At 39.9% G+C, this 23939-nt stretch overlaps 1 protein-coding gene across 1 annotated transcript in view; it reads left to right on the top strand.

Annotated features, from left to right (window-relative positions):
• The first annotated feature begins 5994 nt into the window (after nucleotides 1-5994).
• The window catches only part of MUC6 (mucin 6, oligomeric mucus/gel-forming), a 70396-nt gene continuing 52451 nt past the window's right edge, over nucleotides 5995-23939 (top strand). Inside the window, 3 exon segments of the mRNA XM_061464246.1 lie at nucleotides 5995-6037; nucleotides 9476-9624; nucleotides 11213-11297. Coding sequence (XP_061320230.1) covers nucleotides 5995-6037; nucleotides 9476-9624; nucleotides 11213-11297 — 277 coding nt within the window.

A 23939-nucleotide genomic window follows, 5' to 3' on the forward strand; every position in this document is an offset into this window, starting at 1 on the left:
AGTCTTCACATACTGGGCAGGTTTATAAACTGTGCAGTGCTCTAATGCTGTTAACTAACCTAAAGAAACAGGGTAACAGGCCGCCATTTACGAATGTTGCTATTCAGAATGGCTGCCATCCTCCTACTCTTTAAAGGGGCCAAACCTGAAAATGATCAACATCTCAAAGTTGCTACCACAACAACATCAAGTTGTTCTTGGGAGAAATGGCTGCAGCTGTATGGTGCCTACTTGGTCTACACAAAGGCCTACACAGCAGAGAAAGTGCAAAGCTACATGGAGTAGGTGACAGAAGCAGAGCACTGACGAAGATGGGTGCTTGACCAGAGTTTGCTTTTGGCATTGATAAGGCAACCAGTCACTCAGAGTATCAGATCTTAAAGGGTGATGAAAACAACCATAGATCCATATCTAGTTTTCTACAGTACAGGCTGGTGCAGACGAAATAGTAACTTTGTGCTGGTCCATGGTTGTTGGGGTACCTTAAGAGACACAGGTCCTGCCATAAACTCTTGTCAGTTGAACAACTGGCAAAACCAGATCCAGTTCCAGAGTGCTATCTCTTCCTCTCCTTGTATCCTCATCTTTGGATAGACACAAATCAGTTTCTTCCTGCCTAGCAGAAGAGTGTTAAACCATGTGCTGCTTAGGACATACAAGGGAACGCTGTCAGTGGTAGTGGGAGTTAATAAAGAAAGTGGTAAATAGAAGAGATTGCGCTAGAGCTCCCTACATTAAATAGCTGCCTTGCTGTGTAACTTAGGGGAAGGCAGAGAAACAAGATCTTACAAATGAGTCATGGTATTTTAGGCCTTGCAGGAAAAGCTCACCTTAAACCAGAAACAGCATCTGCATGCCATGATTTCAGGGAATAGGGGCTAGGAATCCAATTTAAGCTCTGTAAGAGCCCTCTAAGTCAGAACCTTCTAAAGAATGCTGTTTACCAGCTCTGACTGCCCTGAAAGTTTCTCTGCCTTGGACTAGAGACATAAACTTTTCTGCTACTCAGTGATCCACTCCTGCCTAGCATTTTGAGTAAAGCACTTGCACAGTAGGTGGTAGCACTGAGCAGAGCGTGTAATATTTTTGCATGGTCCAGAACCAAGGGAGGCCCTGGCACATGAAAGGGATGAGAAAAGGAGAGTAGAGAGCTGAGGGAGGATTGCTGGGATCTTGGCCAGAAGTCATGGCCTCAAACAGGAGGAAGGAAAGATCACTATAATAAAATCAATTGGTTTTAGCTATTTGAATAACTAATGGTTACTAACAAATAGCAACGATTCTTTTTTAGGAAAGACTTTTGTTATACTTACTGAAGAATAGAGAGATCATTGATGTGAGGCATGCAAAGGAATCAGAGCAACTTCATATAATTGCTGAAGTTTTTTGAATGTTTGAGATGTCATTTATTTTAATGTTTGAGATACCAGTATTTTAAGCAATACTTAAGGAATCAAAATACTCTACACAGCCATTGTCGTGGTTTAAACCCAGTCAGGCAACTTGTTCACTCACTCCCAGTGAGTGGTGCCCGAGATGACAACAATCAAGGTCCGTGTATGTCTCTTCCCCCCCCCCCCCCCGCACCGGGGCTCTCCCCTTCCCCGCTCCCGGAGGAACGGGGAGGAGGATCGAGAGAGTGCAACTCCTACGGGTTGAGACAAGAACAGTCCAGCAACAAATCACCACCGCTACTATCAGCTAAAACAATGATAAGGGAAAATAACAAGGGAAGAGAATACGATACCACCGGCCAAGAAAGCGAGTTCCACCCGGAAGCCCATGTCCTTCCAGGTAACTCCCAGTTACCCCCCACCCCGGGCATGACGTGCTGTGGTATGGAATACCTCCCTGGCTAGCCTGGGTCAGGTGCCCCGTCTCTGCTTCCTCACAGCTTCCCCTCCTCCCTGGCAGAGCATGAGCCTCACAGAGTCCTTGGTCAGGGTAAACATCACTTAGCAACAACCGAAAACATCGGCTTCACCAACACTGTTCTCAAGCTAGAAGTCAAAACACAGCACTGCACCAGTTAACACAAAGGAAAAACATGACTGCTACTGCTGAACCCAGGACAGCCATAGAAAGAGATTTTTAGCACTTAGGCTTTTCCAGTAGGAAACTGAAGGTTAGCAATATTTGTTTGAAAGTAACTGTTTCAAACTAATGGAAACACTTCATATACAACGTGAGATCTCAGTACTTCCTCTAAGGGAAGCTCCCAGGAAACTAGAGGTTGGCTAGCCTCACCTCAGTACCTGGGAAGGTGATGGAGTAACTAACCCTGGAACCCATTTCCAGGCACATGAAGGACAAGGAAGTCATTGGGAGTACTCAGCACAGATTCACCACCACTTGACCAACTCGATAGCTATCTATGTCCTGAGGTGAGAGCAGTGGATACTGCCTACCTAGACTTCACTATGGCTTTTGGTGCCATTGTTATAAATGTGGCTCAAATAAATTGATGAGAACCAGACCAATGAATCGAATTGTTTTATTAAGCAAGCAACAGAAAGCAAAACAGCGCTGGGCGGCCGGGGAGTCTCTGCTCCGCCAACGGCACGCAACCCACTTCCCCAAAGTCACTGGTTTTATACTCTTCTTCATCTGATATACGTGTCACTTCTTGGCGTACTCTGCGTCTGTGTGGCCTGTTGATAAGGGGTCTCATTCTGCCTTCCTGTGGGTGTGGGGAGGAAGGCTCCTTACCTCCTTCCCCATACATCGCGTACTTTAATAGATGCCTGGGGTCTATAAGCAAAATGTCAAAGTACCATAATTTTCTAGTAACTCTTAAGCAAGCAATTTACTCATCACAGTCATAATTTTCCAGTAACTCTTAAGCAAGCAAGATTTGATTAACAAACAGGAATTTACTCATCACAATCCCCCCTTTTTCTGTTTACCATTTTGTTCATCAAATCTTTGGAGTTCTGCGCGGCTTAAAATTAAGGCATCTTCTACTGCAAGTTCCTTATCTAGTGGCTCACTGTCGTGGTTTAAACCCAGTCAGGTAATTCGTTCGCTCACTTCCCCCCCTTTCTTGCCCTCCCCCTGCTCTCGGAGGGACGGAGAGGAGAATCGAAAAGAATGCAACTCCCACGGGTTGAGATAAGAACAGTTTAGTAACTAAGGTATAACACAAATCACTACTGCTACCACCAATGATAATAATGATAAAGGAAATAACAAGGGAACAGAATACAACACCTCACCACCCGCTGACCGATAACTCGCCCCCCAAGCCCGACCAAGCTCCGACCGATACCTCCTCCAACCCTGCAGTCTCCCAGCCCTTCCGGCTAACTCCCAGTTACCTCCTGGGCATGACGTGCTGTGGTATGGAATAGCTCTTTGGTCAGTTTGGGTCAGGTGTCCTGTCTCTGCTTCCTCCTGGCTTCCCCTCCCCCCTGGCAGAGCATGAGGCTCACAAAGTCCTTGGCCAAACCAAAACATCGCTATCAGCTCTGTTCCCGAGCTGAAAGTCAAAACACTGCACTGCACCAGCTACCAAGGAGGAGAAAAATGACTGCTACTGCTGAACCCAGGACACTCACATTGAGCCCTAATGAGCATCAAGTGGGCGGCCTCTATCCTGTTTTTCACAATTGCAATCACTTTATTAAACACACAGGGGCCAAAAGTTAGTCCCAGAATTAACAATATTAAGGGCCCTGCAATGGTAGACAGTAATGCAGTCAACCATGGAGAGTAATTAAACCATGACTCATACCAACTTCGTTGGGCTTCTCGCTCCCTTTTTCTTTTTTCTAGTCCTTCTCGTAACTTGGTCATGGTATCCCTTACAACCCCAGTACGATCAGCATACACACAACATTCTTCCTTAAGTGCGGCGCAAAGCCCTCCTTGTTGTAGGAACATTAGGTCTAATCCTCTTCGATTTTGTAACGCTACTTCAGATAACGACTGTACAGATTTTTCTAGGGCACTTATGGATTGTTCAATTCTGACTAAGTCCTCATCTACAGCCATTCTTAAGGAGTGAAATTCTTTACTTTCTTTTACTAATGAGGCTACTCCTGTACCTACTCCTGCACCTCCCAAGATCATCAAAGTGGCTATCATTAATGCAGTGAAAGGTTCTCGTTTAAACAGGTGATGGTCTTGGGCAGTCTGGTGGTCATACATAAAATTTTCAGGATGGTAAAGAATTCTTGGTATTATCATTACTTGGATTCAAAAATCTGAGGAATCATTAAACAATTCTAGCAACAGGCAAGGTGTTACACCTATTTTTGAGCAAACCCACTTGGCGTTTTTGGCTGGTAATAACCACTTAGTTGTTTTTTTCTGTTTAGCAGCATTTGCATTAACATCACATAGATGTTTTTGACGTCTCGGAATTTTTACTACACATCTGCCCTTTCCAATGACCTGAGTCAATGTTATCCCTTGATTTTCCTTTCCCCATGTACATTCTGCTGGGTTAGAACCATTTACACGCCTAGCCTTTGTAGTAACTCCCACTGCTTCATAAAAAGGAGGCTTTATGCCATAACACAGCCAGCAATGTTCGGTTAGGTTGGGACTGGTGGCATTTAACAACTGGTAACTAGCTTCCATTAATTTCCAAAGAAAGTTGTCTCCATTACTGTCCTTAGGATTTTGAGTGTCATTTAATACTAGAATCATTGAGTTGTTGGAAATTATTGTGTCATTTTTACCCCCACTTCATCTATTTCAGGAATTTCCTCTGATGGTTTTTCTGCTAATACTTTGTTAGGTCCTACGGGTTTAGGATCTTGTGGGATTGGTTCCTTCTTTATTAAAATGAGGCCCCCACTATCGGCTCCTGGTTCCTTTTATCGAACCCCCCAAGTTTTCCCGGTTATCCACCCTTGGTTGAAAGGGTTCGTTACATTAATCATAAGATGCTGACAGTTTCCCAGTTTGATTCTCCCACGGGGAGCCAATACTATTCCTCCATTCCAATTTCGTTCCGGAGGGGTACATCCATAAGGCCCCCATTGTACCCTTAAAAACCTGTCTGGAGTTCCAGGGACCCAATCTGAGGCTATTGTTTCGCATCCCCAGTAGGCACAGTAATACTCCCTGGGGTAATTGCAATATCCTTTTCCTGGATTCGAGCTTGGGCAGAAGTAAAATCCCACACGATCTAAACACGGGCTTCTAGGCACTAGTTGACAGAGGCTAGCAGTAAAAGTGGGCCTTCCTGATGTGATTACACTTTGGACTATTCATTGATCTTCCCATCTGAACAAGGTCCACCTGAAAGATTGATGGACATATCCTTTTACCGGGATTAATGTCCATCCCCATATCCAATAGATGATCCAGAAAATTGGTGAGTTACCTCCTCTCATAAATCTGGATATCCAATCCTTCCCTTGAAATTTGGTAGGGGTCTTACTACCCACCTGGCCCATCCACTTAATTTGCACTTCCTTCCACCCTAAACTTTTGGTGGCTATGGTCCCTCTATATCCCCACCTTAGTACGCCTCTGCCTCCATCGCCTACTCCGTTGCCTGGAGCAGCGAGGTCATTTTTCTTCTCGGCAGCAGTTGCAGTCTTCAGGGGCTTGGCCATAGTTGAATCCTAATATTCTTGAGGGCAGAGTTTAGGGCTCTCGGGTATATATTCCCCTTGTTCCAGTCATCTCCCTTTTTGGATATAGGTAGCTGCCCTTAAAGGCACCTATGAGCCCACCAATTTTCTGATCCTCAATAATCAGTTTCTATTCCTGGTTTTCCTTTGTTTCCACCCAAATCAAATTTTGCAAATTTCAATTGTTCAATCCCAATCCAAAGTTACAACCCTTCCTGCAGAAGTTCTATGTATTCCTTCTAAGAGGACCCGTCTGTCAAATCTAAGTATATAATGTTTCTGGACTTTCCCGCAGCCACGTTTTAATTATACTTTATGTCCCTTTCTTCAATGTGATCTTAAGGTCCCCAGGTTGGCTGGTCACTTTCCACTGTATATCTTGAATCGGACCCTTGACGCGTGTCGCATGGGTCCATCCATGTTCGGCTGTACGAATCGCTGTTTCTGTGGTAAGTAAAACAAGAAATGGTCCCTCCCATCGAGGAGTTAAAGATGCCTCTTTCTATGTTTTAACTAATACTTTATCTCCTGATTTAATGGAGTGTATGAACATATTTAGAGGTGGTCTCTGGGCTATCATACCCCGTTTGCGCAATTCTTCCCTTCTCTGCATTAAATGTACGATGTAAGTTTTAAGATATTCATCCTCTACCTTCGGGTGTTCGGCTGGGAATTCCATATCATATGACATTCCATACAACATTTCAAAGGGGGATATCCCTACATCAGTTCTTGGCTGAGTTCTCACATTCAACAACACTAGAGGTAAACACTTTACCCAGGAAGTTTTAGTTTCTAACATAATTTTTGTTAACTGTTTCTTAATTTCCCCATTCATTCTTTCCACTCATCCACAGCTTTGCAGATGCCACGGGGTATGATACTCCCACTTTGTCCAAATAGGAGCTAACGCTTCCCTAACTATTTTGGAAATGAAATGAGGACCCCTATCAGAGTCAATGACTTCTATAATCCCATACCTTGGGACTATATTCTCCAGTAATATTTTCACTACACTGTTGGCTGTGGCTGTAGCAGTAGGGAATGCTTCTACATAGTGTGTCAAATGGTCTACTATTACTAATAAATACCTATATCTCCCTACCTTAGGCAGTTCAGTAAAATCTACCTGTATTCTAGCGAAAGGACGGGTCGCCAATTCCCGCCCTCCAGGTATCTGCCTTCGGAGGTGTTGTTTATTCACACGTTGGCAAATCAAGCAATCTCCTATCACCTGTTTTGCAACGTTATGAACTCCAATACACATATATTTTAGGGCGAACTGATCTATTAAGGCTTGGGCTCCCCAGTGTGTGGACCTATGGAATTCTTTCATAACTTTCCAAGACAAAGTTTTCGGTAGTACTACTCTGCCATCCGGTAGTTTCTACTCTCCCTGACTTTCTTTTACTCCCATCTGTTTTAAGTTTTTCGCATCCTTGTGTGGTGAACGCTACCGCTTGAGGTTCCCTATTCTTGGGCTGCTGATCTTGTAGACCTTTTCTCTGATGGATTATAGATACTGTTAAGAGCGCTGCCCGTTTTGCTTCCGTGTCTGCTAAATTGTTTCCTCTTATTGTGGGAGATAAGCAATTTACTCATCACAGTCATAATTTTCCAGTAACTCTTAAGCAAGCAAGATTTGATTAACAAACAGGAATTTACTCATCACAATATCTCCACACAAGATCCTCATAGACAAGCTGTGAAGCTGGCACAAATGTAGTTGGAGACCAGAAACTAGCAGTGTACCCCATGGGTCAGTACTGGGGGCAGTCCTGTTTAGCATCTTCGTTAATAATCTGGATAGGGTAGATGACACAAAACTGCAAGGAATGGCTGGTGTGCCAGAGGGCTGTGTTGCCGTCCAGAGGGACCTGGACAGGCTGTAGAAGCAGGCTGACAGGCACATCATGCAGTTCAACAATGTAAAGTGCAAAGTCCTGCATCTAGGGAGGAACAACCCCAGGCATCAGTATGTGTTGGGGGCCACCCACCTGGAAAGAAGTTTTGTAAAAGATGTGGAAATCATCGTGGACACCAAGCTGAACATGAGCCAGCAATGCACTGTTACAGCAAAGAAGGCTAATTATATCCTGGGATGCATTAGGAGTATTGTTAACAGCTCAAGGAAGGTGACTGTTGTCCTCTATTCAGCACTGGTGAGGGCACACCTGGAATTTTGTGTTCAGTTTTGGGCTCCACAGTACAAAAGAGGCACTGACATGTCTCACAATGAGCCACAAAGATAATGAAGAGGCTGGAACATCTCACATTTGAAGAAAGGCTGAGAAAGCTGGGACTGTTCAGCCTAGAGAAAAGAAGGCTGAAGGAAGATCCTATCAACGTATATAAATAGCTGACTGCAGGGTGTTAAGATTTGAGACAGGCTTTCAGTGGTGCCCAGTGACAGGACAAGAGGCAATATGCACAAACTGAAGTACAGGAGGATCCATTTAAACATAAGGAAACACTTTTCTTGCTATGACAGTGAGGAAGCACTGGAACAGGTTGCCTAGAAAAGTGAAAGACTCCATCTTTAGACATATTCAGAAGTCATCTGGACATGGTCCTGGGCAACCAGCTCTAAAAGGCCTTGCCTGAGCATGGGATTTGGACCCCTTATAAACATAAGGATTAATAGGAAGGAAATAAAAGTGAAAAATATGAAAATGGGAAAGAATAAGAGACATGCTGAATTGAAATTCAGAAAAAAATCTGACACACTGGTTAAGACTATTCAGTTTAGGTAGCACTTTATAAAGAAAATAAAAGATCATTCTCACTGCAAAAATAAAGTGTTTGTTTTTTTTTTTTTGGGGGGGGGGGGTGTTCTTGTTTGTTTTCTTTTTTTTTAGCCCTACTCATAGAGAATGGGCTCAGAATATAAACTTTCTGTTGTGCTGCAGAAGTAAACAAAGTTTCCATCCTTACAAATCTCGTATCAATTACTACATAATGCCTGATAATTAATGAGATATAGTAATGCAATACCATTCTTTTTTTCCCCACTTATTCTTAAATGGAAGTAGAGGACTTGGTTAGATCCAAAGAGCCTATATTAACTAGCAAGACCTGTTAAAAGTACCAAAACCACATTTCCTTTTAACTAATTCTGTATTGTATTTGCGTGGCAAGGTTTTGGTAGTAGTGGGGCTACAGAGGTGGTTTCTGTGAGAAGCTGCTAGAAGCTTCCCCTGTGTCAAATAGAGCCAATGCCAGCCAGCTCCAAGGCGGACCCGCTGATGGCCAAGGACGGGGTAGAGAAAATCAGGAGTGAAGTTGTGCCTGGGAAGAAGGGAGGGGTGGGGGGGGGGGAAGGTGTTTTAAGGTTTGGGTTTATTTTTCATTGTCCTGCTTGGATTCGATTTTGCCCATGACAGTAACTGCTGAGTGATCTCCCTGTCCTTATCTCAGCCCATGAGCCTTGCACTGTATTTTTTCTCCCCTGTCCAGTTGAGGAGGAGGAGTGACAGACTGGCTTTGGTGGGCACCCAGCATCCAGCCAGGGTCAACCTATCACAAGTTCTTATTTCAGGCAGGCAACACTTTACTCTGAAAGCTATCCTGTAAGTTCAGCAATTGCCCCAAAGAAATACTGCCAAAAGATGTCAAGCAGCCATTTCTCCGCATTTGCTCTGCTTCAGAGGATTCCATTTGGTTCTTTGAACAAAATCTATACAAATATCCTGAAAATTTCTTTAGATATCATAGGTACAAGATGCGATAAACTTGGCTGTTTGATCAAGAGTGTAAAAAAACCTGTATGGAACTTGCAGAGATATCACAATCTGTTATTAACAACACCATCACTGAATGCAAATAGTAAATACCAACTCACTGATTGCCAGAAATATGTAAACATACTCTATCTATTGATTGCATAGTTAAAGCCCTGGAAACTCAGCTAAGAGTAAACACTTCAAATTTTATTGGATTCTTTGATATAAAAGTGATGCTGGAGATTATTAGACTACGCAGAATCCTGGATTCCAGAGATAGCAAAGTGCATATTGACCCTTTAAGATTTAAAACAGTAATACCTACAGCCAACAAAAATTGAAAACCAAACAACATCCACCCTCCGAGCACCACAAATTACTGATCTACAAAATGAAAAACATAAAAAAAAACTTCTTTATTTCCTGCTCTTGGCTTAGAATATATCTTCTTAGCATGCCAGATCTAAATTACATCCAAAAGATTATGCTCTTTGACACCTCCCTGGTAACTGGACTTTAAAGCGGAGCATATATACTTTTGAATATATTACAGAAAAGAATTTAAGGAAAATGAAGGCTAAATGTTGAGTAATCAAAACAGACTACATCAATCCCACAGTTGAATTTAGTTCAATACACTGTATATACATAAATTACCTTTGTGTTTTATTATTTTTTTCAATTATTGTGAAGCACTTCAACAGAGCATCTCAAAAGTGTATGCTACAAATAAAGAAAATTTAGGTTCAAACTAAACTAGGGAAACAGGGCTGGGGGAGGTCTTCACTCACATGCAAGGATGCTACTTCCTTCGAAAAATGGGCAGTTGTAAAGATGATATAATCTTTGACAGCAGTATAATTTGTTTTCTACCAGCAGGTATGCAATGTTTACCTTTTTTTTTTTTTTTTTTGAGACATCTCAATATTCTCATTATTCACAATAGATTTTAAAACCACAGTAAAATTTGGTGTTAAAAAAAATCAGGTTCATAGAGGAGAACAAATGGAATTGCTGCAGGCTGTGGCAACATACATAACCCTGAGACAGAAAAGAAACTCAGGCTAGAAACAAACTCCATCGGGTTCACACAGGCCAGCATCAGTGACAGACATTATACCTTAGGATAAAAACATTCAGAAATACATCTTTCCCACTTTGCTACACATGAAACCCAGCCAGCCAGGGTACACCCAGTCCTACCACAAACTCCTTGAACCACTTACAGCAAGTTTCCCCTCCAAGTGATGGCTTCAGAGGGCTCTGACAGACTGACCACAGACATTTCAGACCACAAAGTGACCCCTGAACTCCAAAAGGCATCTGAGGAATACACCAGAAGGCTGTGGTTGCAGAAAGTTTCGAAGCATGGTTTCCTTAGCCCTGTTGATAGGGGAGAGCTCCATTTGCCCTTCGGCAGTCAGGAACTTCCTTCAGTGACTGGTAAAGGAAAATCGTATCAGGCAGTTCCCTATCTTCTAATAAAACATAAATACTCCTCATGTATAGGAACATGAGATAGATTTTAACACCAACAAAAATTCTGCTCATTCCCCCACTAAGCTCGCCATCCAAGCTCTGGCATTTGCACAAGTGACATAAACATACAGTTCAATACCTAACAAGCCATGTCAGGCTGCTCCCCACTAATTTCTTCAAATAGGATACAAAGGACAGTACACATTCTGCCCACTTGCCTCGAACTTAATGCGTACTGTATAGCATTTTGCTTTCAAAGAAGACAAGTGAGCCGCACAGGGGAAAACTACCTCTCTTCTCGTGGCGACCTCCTCCTCGGTGAAGTACAGCTCCAAGGAGGGGGCGGGCTTTTCCGGAGGGCGCCTGTGCATGCGCGGGAAGGAAAGGGTCGAGAATGGGGGACGGAGGGAAGAAGGGCTGTAGCCGGCGAGAGAGGAAAGTGATGTGAGGAGGGGTCTGCAGCATGGTACTGTGGAGAAGGGTCAGGAGCAGGTGTGCCTTCTCAGAGGTGAGTCCTGAGAACGCGCAGGGGAGCGTGCACAGAGTGCCTGAGGCTCTGCAGGTTTGCTGAGGGGAAAACGTGCTACGTTAGAAGGCTGAGCTGTGAGGATGCTATAGGTGGGGAGTTGTGTTTACAGTCTTCTCCCGTTTTTTTCTTCCCCCCCCCCCTTGAAGCCTCATCATTTAAATCGTTAACTGTTCTAGTCTGTTTTTAAGGAAAACTCAGTTTTATTGAGAAGACCACTGAAATGCTTCCACATAGTTTGACTACAGTTTACGATGGTGTACTGTTTGAGGCTCACATGCAGCTGGTTTTGGTCAAATTCTGAGTCCAAGAGGTGAAAGCACTGTAGTTACCAAATACACCACCCTGTGAGTCACAATTACTGAAGGATGCGGAATGTTACAGCAGATGTTTGCAGTGGCAATAAATTCATAAGTCATTTCAGGTAAGACAACACTAGCAGGTAGTTGGGGGTGTGTCTCCTCCCCCCCCCCCCCACGCTCTGGAGCATATAAGTAGTATGCAATCTATGGAGATCTTGAATCACAGGGCTTGGATAATCTTCCAGAGAAATACTGAAAAATACAGCAACTCTATTTGTAGGAGTAATTTGGTTGGTTGTAATTTTCTCTGTGTTTGCAGTACTGAGTAGCTAGATGTAACTTTTGGCTAGTGGTTTCAATTTGCATGATAGTTTGATGTGCTGTTTTTAATGTAGCTGAAGTAATCAGTTAACCTCTTTAAGGATAACCTGCCATAAAGGCATTTCATTATGAGTTCGTGGGATAAAATGGTTTAAGCTCACCAGATGATTTTCTTGATCAGGCATCCTGTACACCTGTATGACCCTATATTGCTGTTAGAACGTCAAGAGTCCTTTTCAAGACTTGAGTCTGTCAGAATATGCCCTAGCAGCCAGCACAGCACATTCATGATTGATTTTCTTGGCTTGGAAATCAGTATTTGGTGTAATATTTGATAGCATGGGGGTTAGTACAAATGGAAGAGTTAACTAGTCTTTGGAGAGTGAGAGATACTCCTTAGCACTGCATTTCACTCCACAGAAACCACAAGCAAGCTACTATAGCTGTAATTACAGGGTTGGGTTTGTTGTTTTTTTTTTTTAAAGTTACTTTTTTTTATTCCATTGATTAATGTTTCCATGTCTGCTTCTGTATATTTTTGTTCAGTTAGCATCAGTGTTACTGGATAGTAGACTTTCAGTGCTTCAGGCCCATCTAAGTTCATCCAGACTAACAACAGCTGCAAAGTCACAAGTCAGAATGTCACAGATAATCACCAAAAGTCTTGGTTGTCATATTAGAAAGGATAGAATCATGTCTTAGCAACTTCTTCCTGTTTCTGAATGCTTATGCCTGTTTTTGCATTGATGTCCATGGAATTTCAGTGTCAGAGAACTGGGGAGAACTTAAGCATTTTTTTTTTATTTTGAAGTAGAAACCTGATAAATGAGGAGTCAAAAAATGTATAAGGTGAATGTTTGGATTTTGATTCCAGGACATTTGAGTTAAGCTTATCTGATCTACTCTCAGGTGAACGCTCCAAACTTTTTAAAGCTAGTCAGAAGTTTCCTTGGTCCCAAAGTAAGGATATCAACAAAGCATGGTACCATATGGAATTTTGGAAAACAAAATCCCAGCTAAAATGAGAATTTTGATTTGGAAGTGTCTGTCACAGATACATGTTTGCATGAGTATCTTCAGTGTCTTTACTGATGGCAAGTTGAAGGCACGTTTGTACAATTTATCCTGGCAAAAGCAACAGGCAGTTGATTTATTAGATCACAAGTCACAGATGCGTTGTAACAGCCTTGTTAATAGAGCATTTCCACAAATTCTTATGCTGTTCTGCTTTTGTATTGCTACATTGGGTACAGCAAGCACAGTACCATTTTGGATGGGCAATCAAACAAAAGTTCCCTGGTTCAAAGAGGTATTCCACTCAGTAGCAGTCTTTAGCCACCAGTCTCAAGATACGTTACTGGTCTTTTTGTGAATCGCATGTGATTGTATCATTATTGTCAGATCCAGCAAGGGTTACCTTGATGATCTTAATTCATAAAGTCTGGCAAGTCTGCAGAAGGCAGCTGGGGAAACCAGTATGTCTTTTTTTTAATCCTACTTCTTTAATAATGTGACATTTTAGATGTTAATACTTAACAGTACATACTTCAGTAAAGATGGACATTTCTCCTACTTTCCTCCTTGCCAGCTGTGAGTGAACATTTCCTTTGGCAGAACCAGTAGTGTGACTGCATTAAATCCAGATGCTCCAAAATGTGCTGAATATTTGGAAAGGCCATGTGAAAAGAACAGATAGGCTGCATCTTCAGTGACAATAAGAAATCAAAAACCCAGAGTCAACTTTTATCTGTATATTCTTGTACTTGTATCCATTAGAGAACACTGCAGTAAATATTTCAAAGCCTCAAATGCTTGAGAGTATCCTTACATGGTGAATCATGTTTATGTTACTGTTGAGATACCTGTTGAGTTTGATGCTTGATTATAAGATTTTTAAACGTGGTCATTTAACTACCTTCTGCTGGTCTCTTCAAGATTTGGTTCAGCAAACAGAGAGCATTAAAGTGCTGAATCTTGGACATGACACACAATATGATTTTTCCCACATTGCTAAGTAAATAATCTTCAGAATTACAATATCGGTGATGCAGTTCAGTGTAGCAGTACAGACAGCAGTGTCCTAAGCATTGTGCAGTTTTTATCTGTGAAATTGGGAAGAATTTTCATGCAGGGACAGGCTTTATAGGCAGTAAATGTGCCTTCAGCAATCCAGTGGTTTCTCTATCTGACTTAGCGTTACAAAAGCAATTGTGTATGAATGATCAGATAAATGGTGTATGTCCTCAGCACAGATTGTCAAAAGAATTGCCAAGACTGTTTATTTTGTTTGCTCCAAGAAAAAGTGCTTTCCAAGTAAGAATCCCATGATACAGGCTGCCTTACTGTATTCTGGCGTTGCCACATTAGGTTGTGGAAAACAGTAGAGTCTCCATCTCCTAGCAGCAGGTACTTCACTGTTCTTATTGCTTACTCTTGGTAAGTAGGATGCGAGGAGAAGGGTCTTTAGGGGGAAAACTGTAAAAACTGCTGGAAAATACCTTTTCCTCTCTCACCATCATCATCATCATTGCAAGCATAACAAAATACCAGAAGATGCAGTTAATACTAGCAAAACCAGCAGAAGTGTTTCAACAATTACTAATGTACTTTAGCTTACTGCCATTTTAATATAACAGTTTGTAGGTTGCAGCCCTTGTGATGTTTTCCTTTCTGCAGAAAAACTATCTTCATTTGTCAGTATTGGCTATAATATGTAAGTATTAGATAGCAACTACTGGCTACAGAGAACTCTTCCTATTGTTTCCTATTGGATATAAAGATAAAAGGTTACTAAACAGCTTTCCAAACAATGACATGGCCTTTTCATTGCTTGACTGGAAGAAACAGGGTATATCTGGACACAAAGGTTTCACTGTATGGGAAATGGCAGTCAGTGAAAAATTCTGCAGAGCACATTCTTAGCAGTCCATTGCAAGTGTATCATACATGTCCTTTGTTATCTATGCTGCCTTCCCATACAATTTCAAATCCAGCCACAGTGCTTATCTTCAGCAGGCTCCTTTGAATTCAGGATTCTTGAAAGTTTGATGAAAGGTCTGGAAAAAGGCTGTAGTCATCAGCAATGCTGTTCTAGCAAACTGCTGATTTTTTCTAGCAAACAATAAGCTGACCTGTAAGAACAAGCTTACCTGAGAGCCAGGGAGGACTTCCATAATGCTCACTACTTGCCATGCATCATGTGCACAGCATTGACCTCAACATTTCTATTACATTTAATGATATTTAGTCTTGTTTCTCAATGCATTACTGGAAGAAACTCAAGCAAGATCATAACTGTGATAGATGTAGTCAACGTTGAAGATAGATACAGCAGTACTAATGAGTAGGAATGCAGTATGCTGCTTGAAAATGAATTTCACTGTGTTCTCAAAATCAAGCTTCATGAGATACCCACCTTTCTACGTGAAGCCTTGCAGAACAAATTAAGGATCCCTCACACTTGTACTTGCTGTTCTTGCAGGAGAAGAAAGGATAATACAAAGGTCCTCCTAAATACAAAGAAGGTCCTCCTATTTTTTTCTGACTCAGTATGAAACATCAGACATTACAGTGTCTGCTTCTTTCCTGTTAGGGTGGTGAGTCACTGGAATAGGTTGCCCAGGGAGGTTGTGAATGCTCCATCCCTGGCAGTGTTCAAGACCAGGTTGGATGAGGCCTTGGGTGATATGATTTAGTGTAAGGTGTCCCTGCCCACGGCAGGGGGGTCGGAACTAGATGATCTTAAGGTCCTTTCCAACCCTAACGATTCTATGATTCTATGATTCTTGTTGAAAATCCAGAGGCTGCCAAACCCGAGAGTAACAAGAAACATACACTTCCTCAGTGGCGGCAAGGGATACATGGCATTTCCTTGAATCTGTACATTTACATAGGCACCACTCCACCAAGTAAGAGGTTGTAACAATTGCTGAGAGTATGTGTAAACATCATAAGCTCTAGCTTTTTGGGTAAGATCAGTGAAAAAAATAAATTGAGTTCTGCCTGGTAATGTGTGGAAGATAGATAAAGATGATGAATCATAGAATCACAGAACAGTTAGGTTTGGAAAGGACCTTAAGGTCTTCCAGATCTTAAGATCATTAAGTTCCAGCCCCTGCCATGGGCAGGGACACCAAACCCTAGACCATGTCACCCAAGACTGTCCAAAAAGAAAAAGCTAAAGTTCCAATTTTTGTTGGTTTGTTTTTTTGTTTGTGGTTTTGTGTGGTTTTGGTTTTGTTTGGGTGTTGTTTGTTTGTTGTTTTTTTTTTTAATTGTTTTACAGTCTGGTACTTATACCAATTTTTCTCTGCTTTTGAGACTTGTACTTTTAAGTACATGAGACTTCAGCAACTGCCAGCATTCATGGGTGTATTAGTTTAAAATACATAAACACAGGAGCAGTTCAGTTTGCCAGATTTCCCACAGGCAATTTCAAGATCTCATATACCTCATATTTTCAACAAGCAAGTACTTTGCTCATACTTTGCAGAGAAACTAAGTATACTGTAGAGAGCTTGGCACTCACAGGCCTTGGAACAACTGTGATGTTAACTCAAACAGAATTACCTACCTCATGCCAGAATTACATCAGTGAAACAAAAACCTGGCCTTGCATTTTTTTCACTGCTTTGGGACACATTAAGCACCTTGATTGGTCAGAGTATTTAGTTCTGTATAGAGCTGTCACCCTGACAGCAGCACAGTTCTCTCAACTCACAAGAACAGTATGAATATGCACACAGTATATATATTCGTACACATATATATACAAATGTGTATGTATATACATATTTATGTATACATATATATACAAATATATATGTATGTGTATTTGTGTGCACATATTTATGTATATCGATACAGTATGTATATATATTTATATATACAGTAAGTGTTAGAAGATAGAACATATGTTGAGTCCTGTTATAATAGTTAAATCATCTAGCTTATTTGGATAAGATATTTTCTTAGGAAAATACATTTGGTGATTATCTTACATTTATATTGTATTATAGATACCTAACATAGATGCATATTTTTGTTACTCCTCCCACTGCTTGTTCTTAAATTGAGCACTGAGAATCTAGATATTTCAAGTCAATAATTAAACTAGTAGAATATGTACCTGAAAGGAAAGAAGGTCTAGAATAAAAAAGATTAACAGCTCATTGACAGTACCTGCTACTAATTTAGCAATTACTTTAGCGAAGAGGACAAGGAAGTAGTCATGCTCGCAAGTGTTAAGGACTAAAAAAGTCTGGATCCTACCTAAGCTCTGTGAAATAGTCTTTATATGTGTCCTGTACATTTGCATGTGAGATACTCACCGCCTGACCCAAGGGGAGAAAATCCGAGCTTGAGATGTTAAACTACATAGTACAGTGCAGCAATTCAGTGCTATATTGTACTCAGTTTAGAAACTGAAAAGTGAAGCTGCAAATAGAAATTGCCAAATAGAGGCAATTTAATGTTTGGTTCTCATTTTCAAACTTATTCTTCATACTTTGTTACATTTAATCTTTCTTAGGAATCTCAGAGTATTAAAAGTGCATGTGCACTTAATTAAACAGTATTTTCCTGTGAAAAAAAACTATTCTTACTGTGGCAGCATGACTGATAATAGCATATAGATTCAGTTATAGTCACACACAAAAGCAAAAAGCCTTCAGGTCTGAATCTGTAGCATGTATTGGAGTGAAAAATGAGGACAAAAATGTCAAATCTTTGTGAGAAAACAGCACTGACATCTTTATTCTACATGAAAAACAGAAAGTGGTCTGCAAACAGTGAAGTCTTAATATGTTAAATGGTGAGCTGACAGACACATGACAGAAATGTAGCTGTCTGGGCTAAGAAGTCAAGCAGCTGTAAATAAGAGTTGCAAGTTGCAGCTGCAGTTCCATCGTGTTATCTGTACTAGTCAAAAGAAGAGATACACAAAAGTGATGCGAGTTGTTCATTCTTGCTGCAGGAGGATGAATGACTTCTCTGACTGTATTCTTCTTTACGATTCTCCGTGCATAGTGCTCTCTGACGATGGGAAAAATAGCTATGCTTTCCTTTGTTCTTGAAACTTTATGCATGGAAACCACACTCATTAATCCCTTAATGTTTTTTACACCATTAACTTTGTTTAATTCTCCCAATAACTTCATTTCTTTAGAACTGGAAAGAGGATTCCAAATTCCAGAATAAGGTACAAGTCGTGTTTTACGAATCTGTTCTATCATGATTCAGAACTTGGAAATATCGGTTACCTTTTTTTTGGTGTGGTTTTTTTTGTTTGGTTTTTTTGTTTGTTTGTTTTTTTGTTTGTTTGTTTTTCTGTTTTTTTTAATCCAAGTCAACCAAAATTCATAAAGAAGAAAAAGAATCAGAATGTATCACGTAAAGGGGTAAACACAAGTATATGCTTGACCGTATTATCTTAGCAGATACATTGTATTAGCATCAATTGCAGACTATTTGTTCTAAAATGCACACACATTAAGTGGCAAGTTTTAAACATGTGATTGCCACTGACTTCCTGTTCCCAGCTCTTAATATTTGTGCAAATACAGGTTTTATTTTACTTCCTAACCAGCAGAGGTCAAAGCTTGTATTTAATGGATTCCTAGTTCACACAACATATTTGCTTTTCTTTCCATATCTGTTAATAAAATTATTTTTGCTAAGTCTGGTTTGAACATTAATTGCAAACTATAGGTTTAGGTCAGCTGCATGGCAGTTACGAGTATAGCAATTAGGAGAACTTAGGCTGTTTCCTGTTCAAGTGATTTAGCAAACTGGGTTCCAACTAAGCTAGAAACGTTTGAACCAAGTTGCTTTCATGTGTAATGCTTTCCATTCCTTTGCTCTATTATATGGAGTCAAAATGCATGCTGCACAGGAGAATTACTAACATATAATTCAGGTTAACTCCTGAATTTCCTTTTGAAAAGGAGTACCGCTGAATTGGTAAAGCCTAAAAGCTGTGAAAAAAAAAAAAAAAGAAAAAATGGACCTGTGCTATCCCAGATTTTTGCTGGTAGGATAAAAGTTCTCCATGTTAATACAACTTGGAGAAAATAAAAAAAAAGTTAGAAAATTAAAAAGAAAAAAAAATAAAATTGTTATCAACATTTTCTGTTTGGGCAAAAAAGGAGGACACCAAGTTTGGAGTTAATTCAGCATAAAGTCTAATCTGTCTCTGGACTTTGCTATGAGGTCATTCTGAATAGACGTGAAGTAGCAAAGAGGCATACCTTTAATCTCACTTCTAGAAGCAAGTGACAGTGTATCAATGTCTTCTACTTAAACACTAGAAGATAAATTTGGCCTTAAGAGATACTGCACAGATTTTGTTCACAATTACAGTGTTGGAGGGATATTTAAATTAAAAAGCCATACACAAGTATCAAGAGATAGAGGACAAACGGCCCTCTGTGGTTTCTCTCTCTGTATTGTTCTGTTCTCTCCTCTCAGCACTGTACCTAAAATGACCAGAATGTAGGAATAAGTGTTAGAGAACAAACCAGTGCAGCCCAGACTGCTCAAGAGGTCAGAATGCAAACCAGTTGAGTCCAGCATCAACAACACAGAATTCAGGAGCAGGAGAAGAGAGTGTGGGGGATGAGATCAAACAGCTTGCCTTCCCTGTGTCCCTATGCACAGGAAGGATTACGCGGTATCATGTAAGAGCACACTCTCACAGTAACACACACCACACATGCACACTCTCTCTGCTTTACTCCAGAAACCCTTCCGATATTTTGTCTAAGTTTGTCTTCAGGGCAGTGGATATGCTTCAGAGAATTGTGGGAGTGGCAGGCTTTCTCAGCCTCTAGTGCTGGCAGGGTACAAAGACTGAATGACATCAGCCGAGTTCCCCACGGCTTTAGTATCGGACATATTCATCAAAGCGAATGCCAGAGGCATAAAGCCAACACGGGGAGGTCTCAGGCCATTGTCCCAAACAAATTATAATTGAAAGATAAGTACCAGTTGATGAAGTCTTTGCCACTTTGAGAAGCCTGTGTTTTACATTATTTTCTAGAGTTTTTTCCTAACAAGTATATGGGAAAGACTTGACTTTACAGTCATGCAAGTACAAAAGTAATTTTGAAAAATGTAGAAGTGCTACTTTTGGAACAGTGAAAGAGTGCTGTTAGTTGTTTCTTAGTTTGTATCTACTTTTCGTCTTAAAATCCTCCATAACATCTGTACCTACTGTGTCTCTGTACATTGCAGCAAAAACATAATCTACAATGTTTAATGAAATTTTACATTTAAATATCTATAGTCAGATACCCAAGGACAGCAGAACTGACTCCAAGTGAGTGGCAGCCCTAACAGTCTATTAATAGCATTCTTTTTCCTGTTTGTGTGTGACCGTGTCTGATAAACTCCAGAATTATGGGCCATTTTCTAGGTGTCATGAAGGAGATTTGATGGTGAGCAAAAAGAAAACAAGAAGTATGGATTTCTACTAAAAGCGTAAGGTGGATTATTTAGTATGTGATAGCATGATCAAACTGGGCTTCTAGCCACCATTTGAGGAAGGAGTTTTAAGTGTACAAAAAAAATGAAGAGAGGCATGTAGAAAGGCACACACAAATGAATCTAAGTATAAGGGGGTCCTAAAAGTGAGACATAGGCTGCAGGTAAGTGCATAGCTGGTTATGATTTTTTTGTTTTGTTTTGTTTTTGTGAATAGTTCTCAGCCTAAAATCTCTTATTTATGACAATTGGAACATTCTCAGAATATGTATCTATTTTACTGCCAGGTTTTTTTTTTAAAGCATCTCGGCAGCAGAGGCAACCAGCTGGCTATGAGGTTCCTGCCTGCCTGACTGCCTGCCAGCTATTCAGACAACTACACAGGAACCCCTGGTCTGTGCAGTAAGCTTATCCTAGAGAAACAGCCATGTATGCAATCCTTTTGCTTCCAAGCTAAATTACCTGAAAGAGAACAAAGAGAAACAGGCAGACAAAATGGGAGTTTGTTTTGTTATCTCTGGAATAGTAATATCAGTTATGCTGATCTTTTGATTTATTTTGAAATAGAGGAATACTCATGAAATTACCTTGTGTAAGGTGAAGCACTAATACTTCTACCTTTCATTCTGACTTGACTAGTCATTGCACCCCTCTTTTTCTTCCTTCCATATGTTCACAATACTGAATTTTCTCATGTTTTTTAAGAGTTTTATGTGAAATACCTAATATTGATACTTACCTTTCTTTCCTCAATTTTTCACTTAAGCTATTTTTTTTTTTATGAGAACAGAAGACCAAGACATAAAATATCCAGTATGTGTTACAGCATAGGACTGTTTACATTCCTAGGACAAATCTGCAGTGCTCTTTTGGACAGGATAAAATTGGCATGAAATCTCCTTCATGTAGCAATTTTATTTTCCAGTTTCATGTTCTTAGGATTTCAAACTTCTTTCCAAGTCTGTATTCATACCAGATATGTTCAAATATGTTAAAAAATGTACACTAATAGAAAATAAGTAATGTTACCTTGAGACAGTCTATAAAAAAAAAAAAACAAACCCAAACCATGTTTCCCTGAAATGGCAGACTTCCCTACTGAAAGTACTGCAGACATAGTAATTTATACTCCTGCAGCAAATGCTTTTTTCTTGGTCTGGAATCCTGACATAAAAGTAGTTGTAGATGGGTGCTTTTGATAAATTGTATTTATGGCATCATTGGATGTCCTCATAAAATAACAAGTTACTTGCCGAATCAAGTATTTAGGCTCATTCAGTGAAATTCCTTCCAGGAAAGCTGAAGGTAAATCTTTAGCCTGACTGCTCAGAACGAGTGTCAGCTATGAACATTGCTACAAGTATGGGGGGCTGAAAACAACATTTTGGATAAGTATTTGTAATAACTCTTGCCAGCATTTGCATTTCATGATTTCTTAAGGTTCATATAATAAAGGCATAGAAGGTTTTGGTAAACATAAATACTACAGAGAAAAGCTTGACTGCATGGTAATGGAAGAAGAAAATTAGCTGTTAGGTGGTATATAAAGGCTTTGGTACCTTCTCAGATGTTACCAGTGATCTCAGTTCTAAGTGGTGTTAATCTCATACCTTTAATAGAAAAAATTTGCCCAGCTCTGGAAGTGAGCAAATCACAGAATGCTCATTAAAATCAGCTGTTTTAATTTATTACTGCTTGACAGAACGATTATATAAATATGTAACAAATTGAAAGAAATATCTATTTGACAACAGTGATGAGGGTTTTTTTCATTTTTTTCTGTCAAAGGTAAATTTCTGTATGATACTCTCAGTGATGAAGTTTGAGTTGGTAGCAACACTACAGGTCCTGATAATCACAGAGTAGTTACTTCTTAAATGTATGAAAAATTAAATTCTGATTTGCATTTCATTAATAAAAACTTAGAGCAGATTTGCCAGAAATGAATGTGATAAGTACACTTGTGATATCATAATAATTATATATTGTAGTATCTGTCTAATTATTCAGACTGTTTTGAGGACTTAATATTTTTGAATTTTGATCAAGATTTTCAGAAGTGACAAGTGGTACAGGGTATTTATGCAATGCCTTTTGAAAACAGTCCTGTTCAGTCAGAAAGTCATGAGCAGTTATGCACTTCTAAAGTATATGAACTCCTGCATCCCAAAAGGCAGCTATGTAGAAGTCACATATGAGATGTAAATATTGGAGTCAAAAGACAGTTCTCACATTATTACATTTAATTTTAGAAGTTCAGTTATTTTAACTACATTGAGATTAATTCTGTGAAAAGGATCTGTAAACAAAACAAAGATGCATCAAGTGCTACAGAGTCAAAGGTAATGAGATTGTTCTTGTCTTATCTTGTGGAGGACTTTTAATAGTAAATGTTCACAATTCCACTGAAAGCATGGGGTGTGATAATGATCAGTTTGTAGATGTGGTCAAATACCTGGTGTAGAATTCTTTTTTAAGGGTCTATGGTTTAACTAAACAGATAAGGTTTTTTTTCTTGCTTTTGTTCATTTACTTTCTTTTGTTATTAAGAAGATGCAGAAAATTTTCAACAGAAATTTTGGAATTTAGGGTCACAATTCTGTTACCAATAACCATATACTTTGTCCTTCAATTGCTGGAGGGGAAAATAAAAATAAAAATTAAAAAAATAAAAAAGGCAGACCTTCATTTCAATTAAAATTTAATGTTTTTGTTTCAATTACAGCCAGGTTGAGCCTTGGCTTTAATTACATTAAAGAGTGGTCAGTCTGCTTTTTTCCACCACTCAGAAGCAATAACTCTGAAAACATGGTGAGGAGCCAGTTTTTAAGCAAAGAAATGATACCAGAAAGGCAAAACAATCAGAATCCAGGAAAGTAAAATAAGTAAAAAATTTTTTGCATAAAATAAGAATTACATAGGTGAAACAGGAAATGCTGAAGAGATTCATATGGAGATGTAATCCATACCTTGTATATTTTAAGGGAAAAGTTGTCTTCCACTTAGACTGTTTTTTCTGAAGCAAGTTCTTATATTATGTCTGTTGAGTGATGGCAGTGACACAGTGAACGTATCCAGTATATTCAGTGTTTCACTTGTGATGTGGAGAGACCTGAGTGTTGTAAAAGAATTGGAAATGGTCTTTTGAGATGTTGGTAGGAAGGTGGAAATTAACTTCTCAGAACTGCCAAAGTACCACAGTGCAATAGCCATTTCCATTTTGTAACACAGATTGCCTTCTGCCGTTGGTAGTGGTAAGTGGGCAAGAGCTACCTTTGCAAACTCAGGAAAGAATCTGTACCGTGGAAAGCCCTTTTTACTAAGACAAAATTTATCATTTTGCCAAAAATGTTACACAAGGGAGAGATGAACATGCTCAGGAGAGCAAATTAAAGTTATTGAGAGTTAACAAAAAAATCTGAGATCTGTATTTCTGTTCTTAAGTGCCTTACCATCTTCTGTACACACATTCTTTACAGCAGTTCCAGAACTCCTGCACTTCTTGTGAACTGGTCCAATT

This window comes from Pezoporus flaviventris, unplaced genomic scaffold (assembly GCF_033815535.1).
Source record: "Pezoporus flaviventris isolate CSIRO_AGI_PZ_B2104156 unplaced genomic scaffold, CSIRO_AGI_Pfla_v1 ptg000036l, whole genome shotgun sequence".
Classification (NCBI taxonomy): Eukaryota; Metazoa; Chordata; class Aves; order Psittaciformes; family Psittacidae; genus Pezoporus; species Pezoporus flaviventris.